The sequence below is a fragment of the Triticum aestivum genome, chromosome 3A (genome assembly GCF_018294505.1).
Source record: "Triticum aestivum cultivar Chinese Spring chromosome 3A, IWGSC CS RefSeq v2.1, whole genome shotgun sequence".
Taxonomy (NCBI): domain Eukaryota; kingdom Viridiplantae; phylum Streptophyta; class Magnoliopsida; order Poales; family Poaceae; genus Triticum; species Triticum aestivum.
This window is the reverse complement of record NC_057800.1, coordinates 96,656,379-96,673,929: the sequence shown is the minus strand read 5'-3', so window position 1 is coordinate 96,673,929 and position 17,551 is coordinate 96,656,379. Positions and strand designations below refer to the sequence as shown.

Below are 17,551 nucleotides of genomic sequence, written 5' to 3'. Positions count from 1 at the left end.
GATATTCCTTCTCCCAAGACAATCCGATCAGACTCGGCATCCCGGTTACAAGACATCCTGGACAATGGTAAAACAAGTCCAGCAAGACCACCCGCTGTGCCAACAAATCCCGATAGGAGCTGCACATATCTCGTTCTCAGGGCACACCAGATAAGCTAAGCGTACGGAAGCCAACGTAACCCAAGTTGCCAAGGGATGGCCCCGCGCGGTGCTCTGGGTTGGACCAACACTTAGAGAAGCACTGGCCCGGGGGTTTAAAAATAAAGATGACCCTTGAGTCCGCGAAACCCAAGGGAAAAAGGCTAGGTGGCAAATGGTAAAACCAAGGTCGGGCCTTGCTGGAGGAGTTTTATTCAAGGTGAACTATCAAGGGGTTCCCATTATAACCCAACCGTGTAAGGAACGCAAAATCCGGGAACATAACACCGATATGACGGAAACTAAGGCGGCAAGAGTGGAACAAAACACTAGGCATAAGGCCGAGCCTTCCACCCTTTGCCAAGTATATAGGTACATTAAGATAAACAAGATAATATTGTGATATCCCAACAATAAATAATGTTCCAACAAGGAACGATCTCCAAACTTCACCTGCAACTAGCAACGCTATAAGAGGGGCTGAGCAAAGTGGTAACATAGCCAATCAACGGTTTGCTAGGACAAGGTGGGTTAGAGGTTTGACATGGCAATTTGGGAGGCATGATAAGCAAGTGGTAGGTATCGTAGCATAGGTATAGCAAAAGAGCGAGCATCTAGCAAGCAAAGATAGAAGTGATTTCGAGGGTATGGTCATCTTGCCTGCAAAGTGCTCAGAGTTGCCTTGATCCTCGTTCACGAACTCGTCTCCCGGCTCTACCCAAGCAAGAACAACAAGCAAAAGAACACAATCAACCACGAGCAATGCGTAAGCAATATGATGCAAACATGGTATGATATGCGGGATGCGATATGTGATGCATATGCTAGATTTGGAAAGGAATGATTGAACCTGGCCTCAACTTGGAAATCCAAGAGTGCCACTAGAAAGGTGAGGTGATTTTGGTTGAAATCGATATAAAGATCATCGGAATCGGATGCACGGTTTGGAAATGGCAAGCAAAACAAATATGACACCGGTCTGCGATAATCAGCAAGTAGCCATCTAAATGCATCAAGTTAAATATGCTACAGCACTCAAACATGGCAACAAAATACATGACAGGGATCCACTCATGATGCTTGACAAAAGATGAACACTGAGCTACGGCTAATTCACTCATTAACAGGTTCAAACAAACATGGCAAAAGTGCAAAAAGGTAACAGGTTTCAGACTTAGTGAAATAACAACAAATCAGGAATTTATCAGCAGGAAGCAATCTTTAGAGCATGAAAACTACATGCTACAGGAACACATCATGGCAAAGGAAGGCATGGCATGAAGCTACTCTAAGCATATAACAAAAGTCCCTTAGTGACCTTGAGCCAAAAGGGATCAGAAAATACAATTGCAAGCATGTGAACATAGCAAAAACATAAACAGATTTAGACTTAGTGAAATTCCAGGACATGAAAAAAACAGATTCAACATGGCATCTTTACAAGCTTGATTAACTCACTACAAGGCATGTCATGGCATGGGACAAGTTCTAGCATGAAGTATACATGAAAATGAAGCTAACCATGTGCCAAACCACCTCATAGCATGTTTGAAATAAATCACACAAAAATGCCAAAACAACATCATGATGTAAAATGACATGCTTATGAACTTTCTCAAATGCAGAAACTAATGCCACCACTGGGTTGGTGGGATTTTTCTACCCCAAAAACATATATAATATGTTGGGGTTGTTGTAGAAGAATCATCACAAGTGCATTAAGTTAGAAACTGCCCTAAATGGAAAAATGACAGAATTGGCATTTTCCTTATCTGGAAACGTCCAGAAAAGGACTTGCCCGAAATGGAAATGGCATCTTTCCAGAAATGGAAAAATCGCTGGGAATAAAAAGAAAAGGAAAACATGGTGCTATGGGAGGATGACAGGTAGGGTCATCCTGCCAGTGAGTCATGCGGAAGATTATAAAGAAGAAGAAAAAAGGAGGGTTTATAACATGCGCCCGCGGGGGATCGAACACGGATCTTCGCGGTGCGGGCTTGCATGGTCAACCACTGGGCTAGCTTGGTGCCACTGGAAAGATATGGGGTTCTGCCTCCTATGAGCTGATCCGAGACGGAGATGACCTCCAGGTCGAGGCCAGAGACGACAACGAAGGCGGCGACGACGGCAACTGACGGAGTAGAGGAGCTCTGGCGGGCGTGCGGGGTCGACAAGGGAGCACGTGTAGCAGAGAGCTTGGGCGCTCGAGCACGAGCATAGCTCTGCTCGGGGCCATGGCGTGCGCAGCAAGCAAGGAAGCAACACGGCGCGGCGGTGAAGCAGACATGACGCGCGTGGGTGAGGATGCGCGCGGGTGCGACATGCGCGCAACGGGGCACGCAATAGATTCCGAAGCGGGGAATGCACGGGCATGCAGCAGCAGGTACAGCAGCTACACAACAGCAGCAACACACACAAAATGCAGACTTGCCGGAGCACCGAGAGCACGTCAAAGACACGGATCGGGCGAGTCCTACGGGGTGTGTACACGCCATGCAAAAGACTGGAGAGGGAGGTGCGTTACCCAGCTCACCCTAGGACATGACGGGCTCGACGGTGACGCGCTGAAGGCGACGAGAGGGAGCTCTGAACTTGGCGAAGATGCTAACAGGGAAGAAGAGGAAGAAGAGGACGACAGGAAGGTAGATCCAGAGGCCGTAGAGGTGCGTGCGTCGAAGTAATACGTAGGGGAACTTGGCAGTCTTCACCGCGGCGTCTGAGGTGATGGGAGGCGTGGCGAGCGTCTATCCCGAGCTGAAGCTCGAGCTCGACCGGGTCATGGCGGGCAGGGCGAGGGCGAGGCGTGGCTAGCCTTACCTGGCAGCAACAATGGAAGGAGATGAGGGGGATCGGTCGAGGCGAGACCCTACGGCACCGGGGACAACTTTATAGGGGTTCTAGGGAGCTTCTCCGGCCGTCAAATCGACCGGACATCGACGTGGCGCGTCTGGATGATCTACCGTATAGGGGAGACGATGCCCCTGTCGCTAGCAGGCTGGATGGGCTGCTGCGGGGATTGGGCTATAGGCGCTGGGAGGCCGGCCCAGGTATGTTCCTCACTTAACTTTCTGTTTAATAAATAAACAGTCACCACAGGAAAAGTCCAGGAGGTTTGGGGAAGAATATGGAAGAAGTAGAGATATACTCAGACTCCTAGAATTATGGGCCATTTGAATAAATTGCTTTGGGGATTTTTAAAGGAAGAAAATTAAATCAAGTTTGAATTAAATTCAAACTTGAGTCAATTTTTAACCTAACCAAAACATATTCAAATGAGTTGAAAATTGGCAGAGAGGATGTAGGCATGGTGCCAGATTTAAAGGGAGAAGATGAACATTTATGAACTAGGGCAAGATGGCACTTGCAAGAAAAGAAAAGAAAAGGGAAGGAGATGAGGTGATGCATGGAGGTGGTGATGCATGGACCACACATAGAACATGCAACAACATATCATGCATGAATATCATGGAAAAGCAAGTTGACATAAGCACAACACAACATAGATATGCACATGATGCAAACATAAGATGAGGCCATAGAGCAACAATGGAAGACAAAAGAAATATGACAAAGCAAAGACAAGATAATGCAAAGACAAACAAAACAAACCCAAAATGAAACCCACCAAGAGGAAAACCGCTTGGAATAGATGAATAACAAGATGGATATATTGTCAAAATGAGAAGTTTTACATCTGGGGTGTTACAACACTCCACCACTACGAAAGGATCTCGTCCCGAGATCTAGGACTGGAAAAACTCCGGGTACTCAGAATGGAGGTGATCCTCGCGTTCCCAGGTGGCTTCACGGTCGGAATGATGTGACCACTTGACTTTCAGGAATTTGATTGACTTGTTGCGAGTCTTGCGCTCAGTTTCTTCAAGAATATCAACTGGGTGCTCACGATAAAAAAGGTCTTCTTGGAGATCAATGTCTTCGAAGTTGACGGTGCGGTCAGGAGTCTTGAAGCACTTGCGGAGTTGAGACACGTGAAACACGTCGTGCACGTTTGCAAAGTTGGAGGGAAGATCAAGTAGATAGGCGAGATCGCCTCTCTTGCTGACGATCTTGAAAGGACCCACATATCTAGGGGCAAGCTTCCCTTTGATACCGAAGCGATGAGTACCTTTCATTGGAGAGACGCGGAGGTAGACATGGTCTCCGATCTCGAAAGCCAAATCACGATGCTTACTATCATAGTAGCTCTTCTGGCGCGATTGCGCGGCTTTGAGATTATCACGAATGACTTTGCACATCTCTTCTGCCTCTGTGATCAAGTCATTTCTAAGAAGTTGACGTTCATCAGTCTCTGACCAGTTGAGAGGAGTACGACACTTCCTGCCATAGAGAATTTCAAATGGGGCCTTGCCCGAACTCGCTTGAAAGTTGTTGTTGTAGGAGAATTCAGCATATGGAAGACAATCTTCCCACTTCATATCGAAAGAGATAACGCAAGCCCTGAGCATATCTTCAAGAATCTGATTAACACGTTTAACTTGGCCACTAGTTTGGGATGAAAAGTTGTGCTGAAACGGATGTTGGTGCCCATGGCCTTCTGAAAAGAATCCCAAAACTTGGAGGTGAAGATGCTGCCACGATCTGAAGAAATCAACTGCGGAATGCCGTGCAGAGAGACAATCCGGGAGGTATATAGCTCTGCCAATTGAGCTGCTGTGATGGATTCTTTGATAGGAAGGAAATGAGCCACTTTAGTGAGTTTGTCGATGACAACGAAGATAGCATCATTACCACGCTTGGACTTTGGAAATCCATTCACGAAGTCCATCTCAATGTGGTCAAACTTCCATTCTGGAATGGCAAGAGGTTGGAGGAGACCAGCTGGTCATTGGTGTTCTGCCTTCACTCTTCTGCAGACATCACATTCGTTCACAAACTGAGCAATATCACACTTCATTCGAGTCCACCAATACGACTGCTTGAAGTCATGGTACACCTTTGTACTTCCAGGATGGATAGAGAGGAGTGAATTATGAGCCTCGTTCATAATGACTTTACGAAGGTCACCTTTAGGCACAACAATGCGATCCTCGAAGAATAGAGTATCATTGTCATCAAGGCGATAACACTTGTACTTGGGTTGACTCTTGGCAATCCCAATCTTCACCTTCTTCACCATGGCATCAAGAAGTTGAGCCTTGCGAATCTGATCTTCCAAAGTAGGAGAGACTTGGAGGTTGGCGAGGAAACCTTGAGGAACAACTTGCAGATTGAGTTTGCGGAAAACTTCACAAAGCTTGGGTTGGTAAGGCTTGAGAATCAAACTGTTGCAGTAAGCCTTCCTGCTCAAAGCGTCAGCAATTACATTGGCCTTGCCTGGAATATATTCGATACTCAGATTATACTCTTAAATCATTTCGACCCAACGAGTCTGCCTGAGGTTGAGATTAGGCTGAGTGAAGATGTACTTGAGACTCTTGTGGTCAGTGAAGATGTCCACTTTTCTTTCCAATAAGAGATGTCTCCAAGTTAAAAGAGCATGAACAACTGCCGCCAATTCGAGATCATGAATGGGGTAGTTCTTTTCATTAGGCTTCAACTGGCGAGAGGTATAAGCCACAACTTTCTTCTCTTGCATCAACACTGCACCAAGACCTTGAAGAGAGGCATCACAAAAGACCTCGAACGATTTGAATTCATCAGGAGGAGTCAGAACTGGAGCAGTGACTAACTTCTCTTTCAGGGTGTTGAAAGCGATGTCATATTCAGGAGACCAGACGTACTTCACGTGCTTCTGAAGAAGGTTGGAAAGAGGCTTCGCGATCTTTGAAAAGTTCTCAACGAACCTTCGACAATAGCTTGCGAGCCCAAAAAAGCTGCGGAGTTGCTTCACGTTCTGAGATGATTCCCAATTCACAATTACAGACACCTTCTCAGGATTCACCGATATGCCCTTGGCAGAAATGATATGCCCAAGGTAGAGAACCTCATCGAGCCAAAACTCGCACTTGGAGATAGTAATATAGACTAATAACATCGGCAAGTTACTACTCTATGTTACTTCCCATTGTGAGCAGTTTAAAAGCAGGATCTTCCCTATCCCGCACGTGGTTCCCTCGCTCCAATTTTTAGGGGAAATCTCCTTTTCACAACCGAAAAACACCCAGCAGGCAGACCAGGAGTCCCAAGACCCACTGCTTCCACGTGTCACCAGCCTTCGCCTCCAGGTCACACCGCTCTCCGGCCGTCACCCGACCCACCCAGATCCCGCGTGCTGGACAAAAGACGGCCGCTCCCTAAACAGTACGGTACTACACCAAACCTACTCAACCACAATGACAAGTGGTCCCAGAAACCTTGTCGCCCCACGATACATCGTCATACAGCCCGCGATCCTTGCCCAAACCAGAAACCTTCTGGAAGAAAGTCAAAGCGCGCCCCGCTCCACGTCACGTCGGTCCCGGTGGGCCCCGCGCGTACATCTTTCCCGCTGCCCGTCCGATCCCCGCCAACCGACGGCCACGATCGGGCACCCACCGCCCCTCGTATCCCCCCACCCCTATAAATACCCACCTAGAGGGGCACCAGCCCCGCGCGCGTCAAGTCGCATCGAATCGTACCGTTTCGCTCCGCTCCGCTCCACTTCGGGTCTCGACTGGACCGGCTCGTGCGCAGGAACCGACTCTACTTTGGGTTCGGGCTCGGTCGCTTCGGCGAGGAAGAGGAGTTCGGGCTCGGTCGCTTCGTCGAGGAAAAGGATAAGCAGGCACAGACGCGCACCGCATCGCACCCTGCACCTCCCGTCCTCCCGTCTCGCCCGACGCCACGGCCGGAGCCCGGAGAATCCACGCCGCGGCCGCTCGCCCTCCCGCTCCCAGGAGGCTCCCGCGGCCCGCCCGCCCGGCGCCCCGGCGGCCGTCCTGCCCACAGTAGGCGGAGGGGGGAGGCGCTTGCAGGCTCACCGTCAAGCCGCAGCGGCGGATCTGTCCCCAAGCCACAGCCGCCGAGGTCTTCGACGCCGCGCAGGGGATCACGGGGCGCGTCTCGGTCTCGTTCCAGATGCCAACGACCTCAATCTCCAAGCCTAAGGTGAATTAACCCCCTTCCAATCTGAAATCCACTCGTTGGCATCTACATTTGTAGCTTCTGTTTGGATTTAGATCTGATTGATTTCACCAGTGGGAAATTAACAAATGATGCTGTCATATCCCGCTTTCAAGCCATGATGACATAGGCTCGCTTGGTACGGATTGGTCCTAGGGCCAAGTGTAATGTTAGGGTTTTGCTGCACGACATTTGAATACCTGTAAATTTCGGTTTGTGTGTTCTCATTTCAATCCGCGTGAGGTTTCAATTTGGTGCCTGTGTGTGTGGCTGAAGCTGTTTGTCATTATTCAGCAGGTCTGCGCCTCGCTGGCGCCTGGTAACATGACACCAACGGTCCGCATGGAGTGCGGGCCGCAGATGCAGGCTAAACGGAGCTACGATGAAATAGCTTACCGGGGCACGGGGTATGCAGAGACTGTGGGCGAGTCAGGCAGCCCTGTTCGTGCTGGCCCGGAAGGTTTCTCGGCGTCAAAACGCAAGTGCATCAGCCTTAATAGTGATGGCTTTGATGTGAAGCGAGAGATCTTTGTCCCGTCTAAGATGTCGTCGTCTGAGCGGCGCTACCTTCGGAAGAGATTCCGGGCAGAGCTTGATTCGGTTCGAGAACTCCTCAAGAAGCCAGAGTTTTTGTCCGTCATGCCTGTCAGCAAAGCACCTGCGCTGTCATCGTCAGCTGCCCCTCGAGCTAAAAAGGTGCAAAGGGGGAGCCATGTTGTCCGTGGTGCCAAGGGACGCTTCTTGCCGACAAAACCCCGGCCTGAAACGTCTACAGTGTTGCCTGAAGCTACAATTCTCAAGCAGTGCGAAGCTATTCTGAAGAAGCTGATGACTCAGAAATGTAGTCATATTTTTAATGATCCAGTAGACGTGGAAAAGCTGAACCTTCCAGATTATAATGACATTATCAAGCACCCGATGGACCTTGGGACCATCAAGAAGAAGCTAGATTCTGGTTCCTACGCAAGTCCATCTGATTTTGCAGCTGATGTCAGGCTGACCTTTAACAATGCGATAACTTATAATCCTCGAGGGCATGTAGTGCATGATCTGGCCATTCAACTGAATAAAATGTTTGAGTCCAGATGGAGAACAGTTGAGAAGAAGTTAGCTACTGCCGCCACTAAGCCACATGTTGAGGTTGATAAGGCCGACTCAAAGAGGAGAAAGACCCCTCCTGTGGAACGCAGTAACTTGTCAATAGACCGTGTCAGGCCAACTGAGATTGTGAAGCCAAAGATGACAAAAGAGGAGAGAGAAACCTTGGGAGACTGCTTAAGTTCTTTGGCCGAGGGTCCAGAAGAATTACCTGGTCACATCATTGATTTGTTACAACAGTGTATGGAGAGCAATACAGAGCAGCATGGGGATGGAGAGATAGAGATTGATATCCATGCACTCAGTGATGACGTACTATTTGAACTTAAGAAGCATGTGGACACGTATTTGCAAGAGAGAGATCATCAGCAGACAAAATCTCAGCCCTCTGAGAATGAGGCTGTGAATGTTTCTTGCCTCAGTCACTCGTCCACAAATCCCTGCAAAGGTATTTTGTCGTGTACCCTTTCAGGTTCTCAATAGATTTAACTTTAATGCCGTCAATGCAGTTGTTAGAGATCGACTTTTTTGTGCACTCAGGTGCTGAGCCTGTTGAGGAGGATGTTGACATTTGCGGCAATGCATCCCCTATATTGATAGAGAAGGATCCACAGATCATAACTGACAAATGTGGCAGCCCAAGTAGTTCGAGCAGTGACTCAGGATCTTCATCCAGCGGTGTGTACATATGAGTTATTTAGTTATCTATATATTTGTGTTTACCATAGGATACATCCTTGTAAAACATGTTTCTCCGCGAAAATTACTTCGAGTCTTTGACCGTCTCTATATTTCCCTTCTCGTGTTCTTTTTATTTAGGTTTGTGCTTACGCTAGTTCATAATTCTTAATATATCTTTGGCTAAACTTTAGTAAACTTTGAATTTATGAGTTCACACGTGAGGTTGTGAAGCATAAGTTGAGAAGCAAACATTTTTCACTATGGGTGGTACCATCTGAAATTTGGAATATTATATGAGATTGGCATGTGCTTCAAATTTGTGCTTGTCATTTATCTTTTGAAACTATTATTATCTTTCAGGAGACTTAGCAGTATCCATAGAAACTTAACTATATAGTTAGGGCTTCATGATGTCAGTGTCACACAGGATGTCAGAATGCCATCCTGCAATTAGCTCGCACTGATTCTTAGTGAACTGATGTGCTGCAAGGGGTCATATATAGCTGCAAGGGCACCATAGATGCTTTATAGAAATTATTATTGGGAACTATAGATACTTTGTACCAGTTATTATTTTTTAAACAGTCAGCCCAGTTGTCTACAAGACCCTACTGTATTTGATATATCTATCATGTAAAGGTGTCCTCAGATCGTATTTGCTATGTTGGTAATGCAGATTCTGACTCAGGCAGTGACATTGAAAGCGAACCAGAAAAAGTTGTTAGCCCAGCAAAGCTTGTGAAGGTACTTTGGCAATTTTTTACTGGGTGATCCTTCAATTAAGCCAGTTAATGCAATAAGGACTATATTGTTAGTGAAGATATGGACCAACGGAGTGTGTTAGCAGGATTAAATCCTACCAATTCTTTCTCTCCTTGGCTCTCTACATCAATCCATTATTCCCTCGTCATTTTCTTTACCGCCTCTGTAGTCTTACCAGCCCTTATGTTCGCAACTTGACCCTCCTTGTCCAATTTTTCTCTGATAGTACCATGCCATATTAGTATCTGCAGTTAGCTTTGTAGCTTACTTCATTGGTTGACTTGCCTTAGTCAGACCGAACCAGATAACAGAATGGTGATCTGGTTGCTCTACCTTTACACTAGTCTGGGTCAAGATTACGATATTCCGATCTACCAATGTCATGGCAAGAGTTTGTCATTTCATTTCCAATGACTGGCCAACCTTTTCCGCTGCAATAATTGGTTTATTCTAATTGCAGGGACCAGAACAACCTGCAGAGCAAGTCAAGAGTGATGATGTTATAAGCCCTGTTGATGCTAACCGTAAGTTTTATCCCCATGCTCTTTAGCTGCTTGTTGTGACGAGCTTTTCTTAATCTACCTTTAGGGCATGACGGCTCCAGTCTATAACCTCTGTCCATGTCAGATTTAGCCTGCAGTACAGACATCCTCTACAATGCATTGTCTAGTTAGTTGTCTGTATAGGCCCAAAATTTATGGGAAACTTGAACGAATCCTCGAAGGAAAAATGGCTGATTGCAGACACCCATCGTACAACGGGAGGAACGCTGTCGTTAAGGAGCTATTTTTATGCGTTTAGCCGATCTGTAATTAATAATTATACAGACAGACAGTTTCTCTCTCGTCCTTCTCTTTCATCGACGTGACCAAAATTTCTATGTTACCCGTTTTGTGCGGCGCATCCAGGAGTCTGAGGTGAAGGAGGCTTTAAAAAGGATGAAAGGAGGCAAGGCGATGGGCCCTGATTGTATCCCCATTGAGGTGTGGAAAGGTCTCGGGGACATAGCGATAGTATGGCTAACCAAGCTTTTCAACCTCATTTTTCGGGCAAACAAGATGCCAGAAGAATGGAGACGGAGTATATTAGTACCAATCTTCAAGAACAAGGGGGATGTTCAGAGTTGTACTAATTACCGTGGAATTAAGCTGATGAGCCATACAATGAAGCTATGGGAGAGAGTCATTGAGCACCGCTTAAGAAGAATGACAAGCGTGACCAAAAATCAGTTTGGTTTCATGCCTGGGAGGTCGACCATGGAAGCCATTTTCTTGGTACGACAACTTATGGAGAGATATAGGGAGCATAAGAAGGACTTGCATATGGTGTTCATTGACTTGGAGAAGGCCTATGATAAGATACCGCGGAATGTCATGTGGTGGGCCTTGGAGAAACACAAAGTCCCAGCAAAGTACATTACCCTCATCAAGGACATGTACAATAATTTGTGACAAGTGTTCGAACAAGTGATGTCGACACCGATGACTTCCCGATTAAGATAGGACTGCATCAGGGGTCAGCTTTGAGCCCTTATCTTTTTGCATTGGTGATGGATGAGGTCACAAGGGGTATACAAGGAGATATCTCATGGTGTATGCTCTTTGCGGATGATGTGGTGCTAGTTGACGATAGTCGGACGGGGGTAAATAGGAAGTTAGAGTTATGGAGACAAACCTTGGAATCGAAAGGGTTTAGGCTTAGTAGAACTAAAACCGAGTACATGATGTGCGGTTTCAGTACTACTAGCTGTGAGGAGGAGGAGGTTAGCCTTGATGGCCAGGTGGTACCTCGGAAGGACACCTTTCGGTATTTGGGGTCAATGTTGCAGGAGGATGGGGGTATTGATGAAGATGTGAACCATCGAATCAAAGCCGGATGGATGAAGTGGCGCCAAGCTTCTGGCATTCTCTGTGACAAGAGAGTGCCACAAAAGCTAAAAGGCAAGTTCTACAGGACGGCGGTTCGACCCGCAATGTTGTATGGCGCGGAATGTTGGCCGACTAAAAGGCGACATGTTCAACAGTTAGGTGTGGCGGAGATGCGTATGTTGAGATGGATGTGTGGCCACACGAGGAAGGATCGTGTCCGGAATGATGATATACGAGATAGAGTTGGGGTAGCACCAATTGAGGAGAAGCTTGTCCAACATCGTTTGAGATGGTTTGGGCATATTTAGCGCAGGCCTCCAGAAGCTCCAGTGCATAGCGGACGGCTAAAGCGTGCGGAGAATGTCAAGAGAGGGCGGGGTCGACCGATTTTGACATGGGAGGAGTCCGTTAAGAGAGACCTGAAGGATTGGAGTATCGACAAAGAGCTAGCTATGGACAGGGGTGCGTGGAAGCTTGCTATCCATGTGCCAGAGCCATGAGTTGGTTGCGAGATCTTATGGGTTTCACCTCTAGCCTACCCCAACTTGTTTGGGACTAAAGGCTTTGTTGTTGTTGTTGTTGTTGTACCCTGTTGTACATGCCCTTACTAGTTAGATGTCTGTGGGTTGCCACAGACTAATGATAAAATATATAGATACATTATTTGCTATGAACATACTCCCTCCGCTTGGAATTACTTGTCACAGAAATAGATGTATCTAGAACGTATTTTTAGTTTTAGATACATCCATTTCTACCCATTTCTGCGACAAGTGAATGCAGTTTCTCACTATGTGACAAATCCCAGCATGCTTTTTTTCCAACCGCCCCCAAGGCAACTTGCTCCTTGCTCCCACCTCCGTAGGATATATATCTCTTTCAACCCTCCCTCGTTAGTATATGTTCGATATTTTTCTCATCATCATCTCTTTCAACTCCCATCGATGCAGTGTTGCTGTTGTGTCCCTCAATCATTCTGCCTCCAGTTATATGCTTGCATTCTTCAACTCTAGAGGGGGCTCTGATCACCTCTTTGATGGATGGATGCGCATTAAATGTCTTGCTTTCGTGTTGAAAATGATGAGTAAAGGAACATGTTAGACAACAGCACTCATCACATTATATTGAACAACCAAGTTATAAGCACTTCGAACATTGTATTTTACTCATTCCCCATCACCTCTTTGCCTCTTTGGTGACTGTTGCGTGCCTGGGCTTTTTTCTCCCCACACGCTTCCTTTCTCCTCACAAACCGCCACTTGCATCATGTCTTCTACAACTTTGGTGATTAGCGGGTGCTCGTATCATTGTGAAAACAATTTGTCATATTTGGCATGCAACATTCTCCCTGTTTGTATATTAGTAATGAGAATAGTGAATATGTGACATACAACCACAATAGGGTTTATGCTGCATATTGAACCTAATGGTGACAACTAGCATTGTTTGTGCTCCTCTTGTTGGCTTTGTTCCGCCCTGGATCAAGTAACATTCTCCCGCTTTTTTTTCATCTCCTCGTGGCAGTCGTTTCCAGGAAAGGATGATACCGTAATCCATATACACACATGTATTATGTGAAAAATATACAAACAAGCGAGTAGATGTATAAATAGGAAGCAACCATTTTGTTAATTCTCATCCATGAACTCACAAATTCAACAGGACATGAACCTTTTTCCAGGTCATGAGATGCTGCTTTTAGGGATGTAAACCTGGTCCTGTTTAAGCCCACTTGTTGGTCTAACAGTTCAATAAAAAAATTCTGAGGAAAATGAACTATCGAGCTAACTAAACGGGACTTGCGGGTGCCATTTACATCCCTAGCTGCTTTGGCCAACATATTAGTAAGAACATCTACAGCTAGATTAAAAAGGAGTGGGGATAGGGGATCTCCTTGTCTAAGGCCTTCGCCAGTCAGGAAGAAGTCATTCATGACCATTAATTTTGACTCCCAGAGAACCCCCCATCGGTGATACACCCACCACGAAAAGCCTTACATTGTAGCAGCTCTTCTAAAAAATCTAGATTGACAAAATCAAAAGCTTTCTCATAGTTTAGCTTAAGCACTAAACCTGACTTTTTGGATGAGTGGACTGAGTGTAGCACCTCATGGGCAGTGACCACACTCTCTAGAATATATCTACCCTTAATGAAAGCAGATTGGTTACTACTCCCTCTGGAAGTAGCAATTAGTGTCTACAAATCAAGCTAATCCTATTAGTCAAGACCTTGGCGAAGATCTTAAAACTACAATTAAGCAGGCATATTTTTTGTCTAAAAATTTCCCCATAGCAGTAGCATCAGCCTCCTTAGGGATGAGGGTTAAAATTGCAAAATTAAGCCTATAAATATCTAGTTCCCCTTTATTAGAGAAATCCTGAAACATGTTAAAGGCATATCGAGGCGATGATGAAGGCACGGCGGAGTGATGGCATTGCATATTGAAGTGTAGTTGCATAGTGCTACGCCGCCTGGAGCGTGGGGCACCGCGCCGAGCGGGGTGGTTCTGATTCGTGAGCGATAGTGGTTTGGACACAAGCACTACCAGGTCGGGGGTGTAGGTGGAGGATGTGCTGATGTGTGGTTGTTTTTATAATGTGGGTCTTTTTCATGGGATTATTTTTGTGGGGAGACCTTGTGCGTGGGCAGCAGATGTTTATTTTGGTTTTCTCTTTTACGGTAAAAGATTGGTGAGGGTGAGGATGTGGGAGGTCAAACCATTACGACGGCAGACTCCCCTAATATTTAAGATTTGTCATACTTAACATTTACCATTGATTAAATCACAGAGACTGCTGCTGATGTGGAACTCCGTGAGCAGGACAATGAATCCAAGGCTGCACCTGAAGGTAAGCATGATTATGTAAGCAGGCTCCTATGAGACACCAAGCCGTCTTGGTGCATTAATCTGGTCGGATCATCTGATCCTTTACCAATGAAAAATATAGGGGAGAATGCAAAACCCGACAGGCAACTCTCCCCGGACAAGCTCTTACGAGCAGCTGTTTTGAGGGGCCGTTATGCTGATGTAATCGTGAAAGCTCGTGGGATTCTCAGCCAGGTCTGGAGGCTTTTACGTCTAGCTTTATTTCCTTCATTATTGGCTGCACCTCTTCCTGACATGTAATTACCTAATGAGCTCAGGGTGGAGATAAACAGGAGGAGCTGGAGAAACTGCAGAAGGAAGGTAAAAAGCACACACACCTGTTTGTTTGCTGCCAAGGAGTAATCTCCTGCTTTTCTAAGAATTGTCTTGCCTATGGACACAGAGAAAGAACGGCTTTTGGCTGAAGGCAATGCAGCTTTGGAAGCCCGCAGAGCTGAAGCCGAAGCTGAATCTAAGCGTAAGCTGGACCTTGAGAGGGAAAAGGCTCGTCAGGCCTTGCAGGAGGCAAGTGATATTATTTGCTGCTGCTATGAAACTCATCTTCTGTGTTATTATAGCTAAGAGTTTGTTCAAACCTGATTGATGCAGATGGAGAGAACTGTAGAAATTAATGACATCGTCCATCCCAAGGACCTAGAAATGCTTGGTACAGTCACCACGGAACATATTATGAGTTCTGTTGATGAGACGAGTCCCGAGCATTCCCTGGATGGCCTGCCCAGTTTTCTTCCTGGTTCTGGCAGCATGTTGGAAAAACTTGGACTGTTTATGAAAGTGGATGAGGAAGAAGAGGAAGAAGAGCCATGCAGCAAAGATGCAGAGGTCGGAGAAATCAACTAATGTGTGTTGGCATGTTGGAGCCTTGTCAAAGACAGAACAACCGCCTGTTTCAGCCGATGCACATAGGGAAATTGCTGGGTAGCTGTGCACATTTCGGACATTTTTTTCTCGATCGGTGCACAGAATACCCTCATATTTGAGAGGTGTTGCTTGCAGGATGCGCGCCCGCCCTTGGAAGGGGAGGGAGGATAGAGATCGAGGCCACCACGTACAGCTGCAAATGAAAATGGAGTTCATCTCTCAAATGAACTATTTCTCCCAGAATCAAGATAGTTGGTGCGAGCTGGTGTATTCATGTGATACGTAGATCTCATGTAGAGCCTTGGAAATTACACGAGGACCAAATGGTTCTCCCACGCTGCTCACCTTGTGCACTGTGATCCAAGTGCGTTTTCCCTTAGTGGCTAAGCATAGCTTCTCTTAGTTTTGGATGTTTGGTTGCTTCTTCCTGCTGTAAATTCAAATTTTGATGTAGTCGAGGAAGTTACTAGCAGTTGTTTGCTGGGCATCTGCGAAGAACGGCCACTGCTATTCTTTTGACAAGGAAAAACGTACCAACAGTATATGCTAGACACAGAAAACCTGAACTCATGAAGGGCCTTGTCCTTATTGGAGCCTCTACAGACTTGAATGAGCGATGCTATACACATGATGAAATTGCAGACGATGTGTGCACGATCCCATGTGGCAGCACAGCAGCGCATGTAGATGCAGGAGGGAGTTGGTTTTTCTGTTAGCTGATGCATGCACACTGTGTATCATTCGCAGATCGTGCAGTCCGTGTCGTGTGTGAAGCCATTTCAGACTTGAGAAGTAAATACCCCGATAAGGCCTTCCTTTGGGGCCATTTGGTTTGTTAGAATGAATGCCTATTCCTATATCCTAGTATCAACCAAAGGAGGTTTAAGCCTTTGTTAAATAAAGTTTGAGATAGGATTTCCTTCTACAGCAATTTTCTTAGTTTATTTGTTGGCTGCCGGAGTTTTGCACCGAGTCAACAGTGTTAGGTTCCTATCAAATCAAAAAGCAAAACACTGTTTTTAGGGCAGAATAGTATACATATGGTGAAAAAAAGGAAAAAATACATGTGGTTTGGGCCTTGATCCAACCAGGGATAAACGAACAAGGCCTAAATAATCAAGAGGTAAATACACCGGGAGTTTTCAAACTTGCACGCGACGGTCAGTTTGGTGCACAAACTTGTAAAATACGTGATTCTGCTCATCGAACTTGTGCGGACGTGCAAATACGGTCACATATCCCGTACATGGGCGTATCCGATGCTTGGCTGCCTGCTGTCAGCAACAGATGGCGCTCAGCGCGGCGTGTTTTTGCACAAAACCCCATAGCCTTTTTTATTTGTGAAAAATTAACAACTGGTGGGTCCCACTTATCAGTATATAGCGAAATTTAAATACGAAGAAGTGTGTCGCCCAGTCTAGAACACACGCCTAAGGCGAGGACACAATCCGGCCAAGCCACTCCAACCCAATCCTGTGGATGTTTACGTAGTATAACTTTGCTTTACTGTACTATAACGAAGGAGCTCGTGTAGCAGAAATGGGTTCCATTTTGTGCGGCCTATTTTGCATCTGCTCTCCTTTTTTTTACAGATTAATAGATATGTAGTATGTAAATTATAATCTCAATAATAAAATGACTTTCAAATATTGTTCATTTATTATTTTAAAATAATATTTATGAATTGTAAAAGATATTTGCATAATTATAATACAAATATTTTTTAAATATTCATAATTGTAAAAACATTGTTTTCAAAATTTGTAGAATAACTTTAAAAATAAAAATAATAATTTTAAAAATAGTAATAATTAAAAAATGTATGTATAGTTGCACCTGTTCGTTTTTTTGAAATTTTTGAAGCAGAAAACTTTGTTCATGTATTATTTTAAGATAATATTGTTAATTAAAAAATTGTGTCATAATAATATAAGTATTTTTATAATTACTATTCATAAATATTATTTTAATTATACAAGAATTTCAATAATTATACACACGTTTTTAAAATCTTATGTTTGTATAAGTAAAATATTCATAATATAAAATCTAAAGTCTTGTTATGAATATTTAATCGTGTCTAATATGTAAATTATATATTCTTTTTGAATATAAATCATGATTAAAAATTATACACAAGTGAATATTCATAAATATTTAATAAATATTGTATTCATCATTCTGTATAATTTAA

The 17,551-nt window shown here is 45.2% G+C and overlaps 1 protein-coding gene across 3 annotated transcripts; it reads left to right on the top strand.

Moving 5' to 3' along the window:
- The first annotated feature begins 6,692 nt into the window (after positions 1 to 6,692).
- On the top strand, positions 6,693 to 15,945 carry LOC123060480 (transcription factor GTE9). Of its 3 annotated transcripts, XR_006427985.1 has the most exons (11): positions 6,693 to 7,185; positions 7,495 to 8,746; positions 8,839 to 8,976; positions 9,656 to 9,723; positions 10,202 to 10,265; positions 14,399 to 14,458; positions 14,558 to 14,670; positions 14,754 to 14,796; positions 14,879 to 15,000; positions 15,085 to 15,414; positions 15,493 to 15,945. XR_006427985.1 is itself a non-coding variant. In XM_044483225.1 (10 exons), the coding sequence occupies exons 1-10, from the start codon at positions 7,156 to 7,158 to the stop codon at positions 15,334 to 15,336; spliced, it is 2,142 nt and encodes a 713-aa protein (XP_044339160.1). In that variant the 5' UTR covers positions 6,693 to 7,155; the 3' UTR covers positions 15,337 to 15,945. The 3 variants fall into 3 exon arrangements, 2 of the variants coding, with proteins under 2 accessions (XP_044339160.1, XP_044339161.1); XM_044483225.1 differs by having other exon boundaries at positions 15,085 to 15,945; XM_044483226.1 differs by having other exon boundaries at positions 6,700 to 7,185; positions 7,498 to 8,746; positions 15,085 to 15,945.
- Positions 15,946 to 17,551: the final 1,606 nt, after the last annotated feature.

Coding starts and splice junctions, on each gene's coding strand:
- LOC123060480 (XM_044483225.1), top strand. CDS start 7,156: ATGCCAACGACCTCAATCTCCAAGCCTAAG. Junction 7,186..7,494: donor CCTCAATCTCCAAGCCTAAG/GTGAATTAACCC, acceptor GTCATTATTCAG/CAGGTCTGCGCCTCGCTGGC. Junction 8,747..8,838: donor GTCCACAAATCCCTGCAAAG/GTATTTTGTCGT, acceptor TTGTGCACTCAG/GTGCTGAGCCTGTTGAGGAG.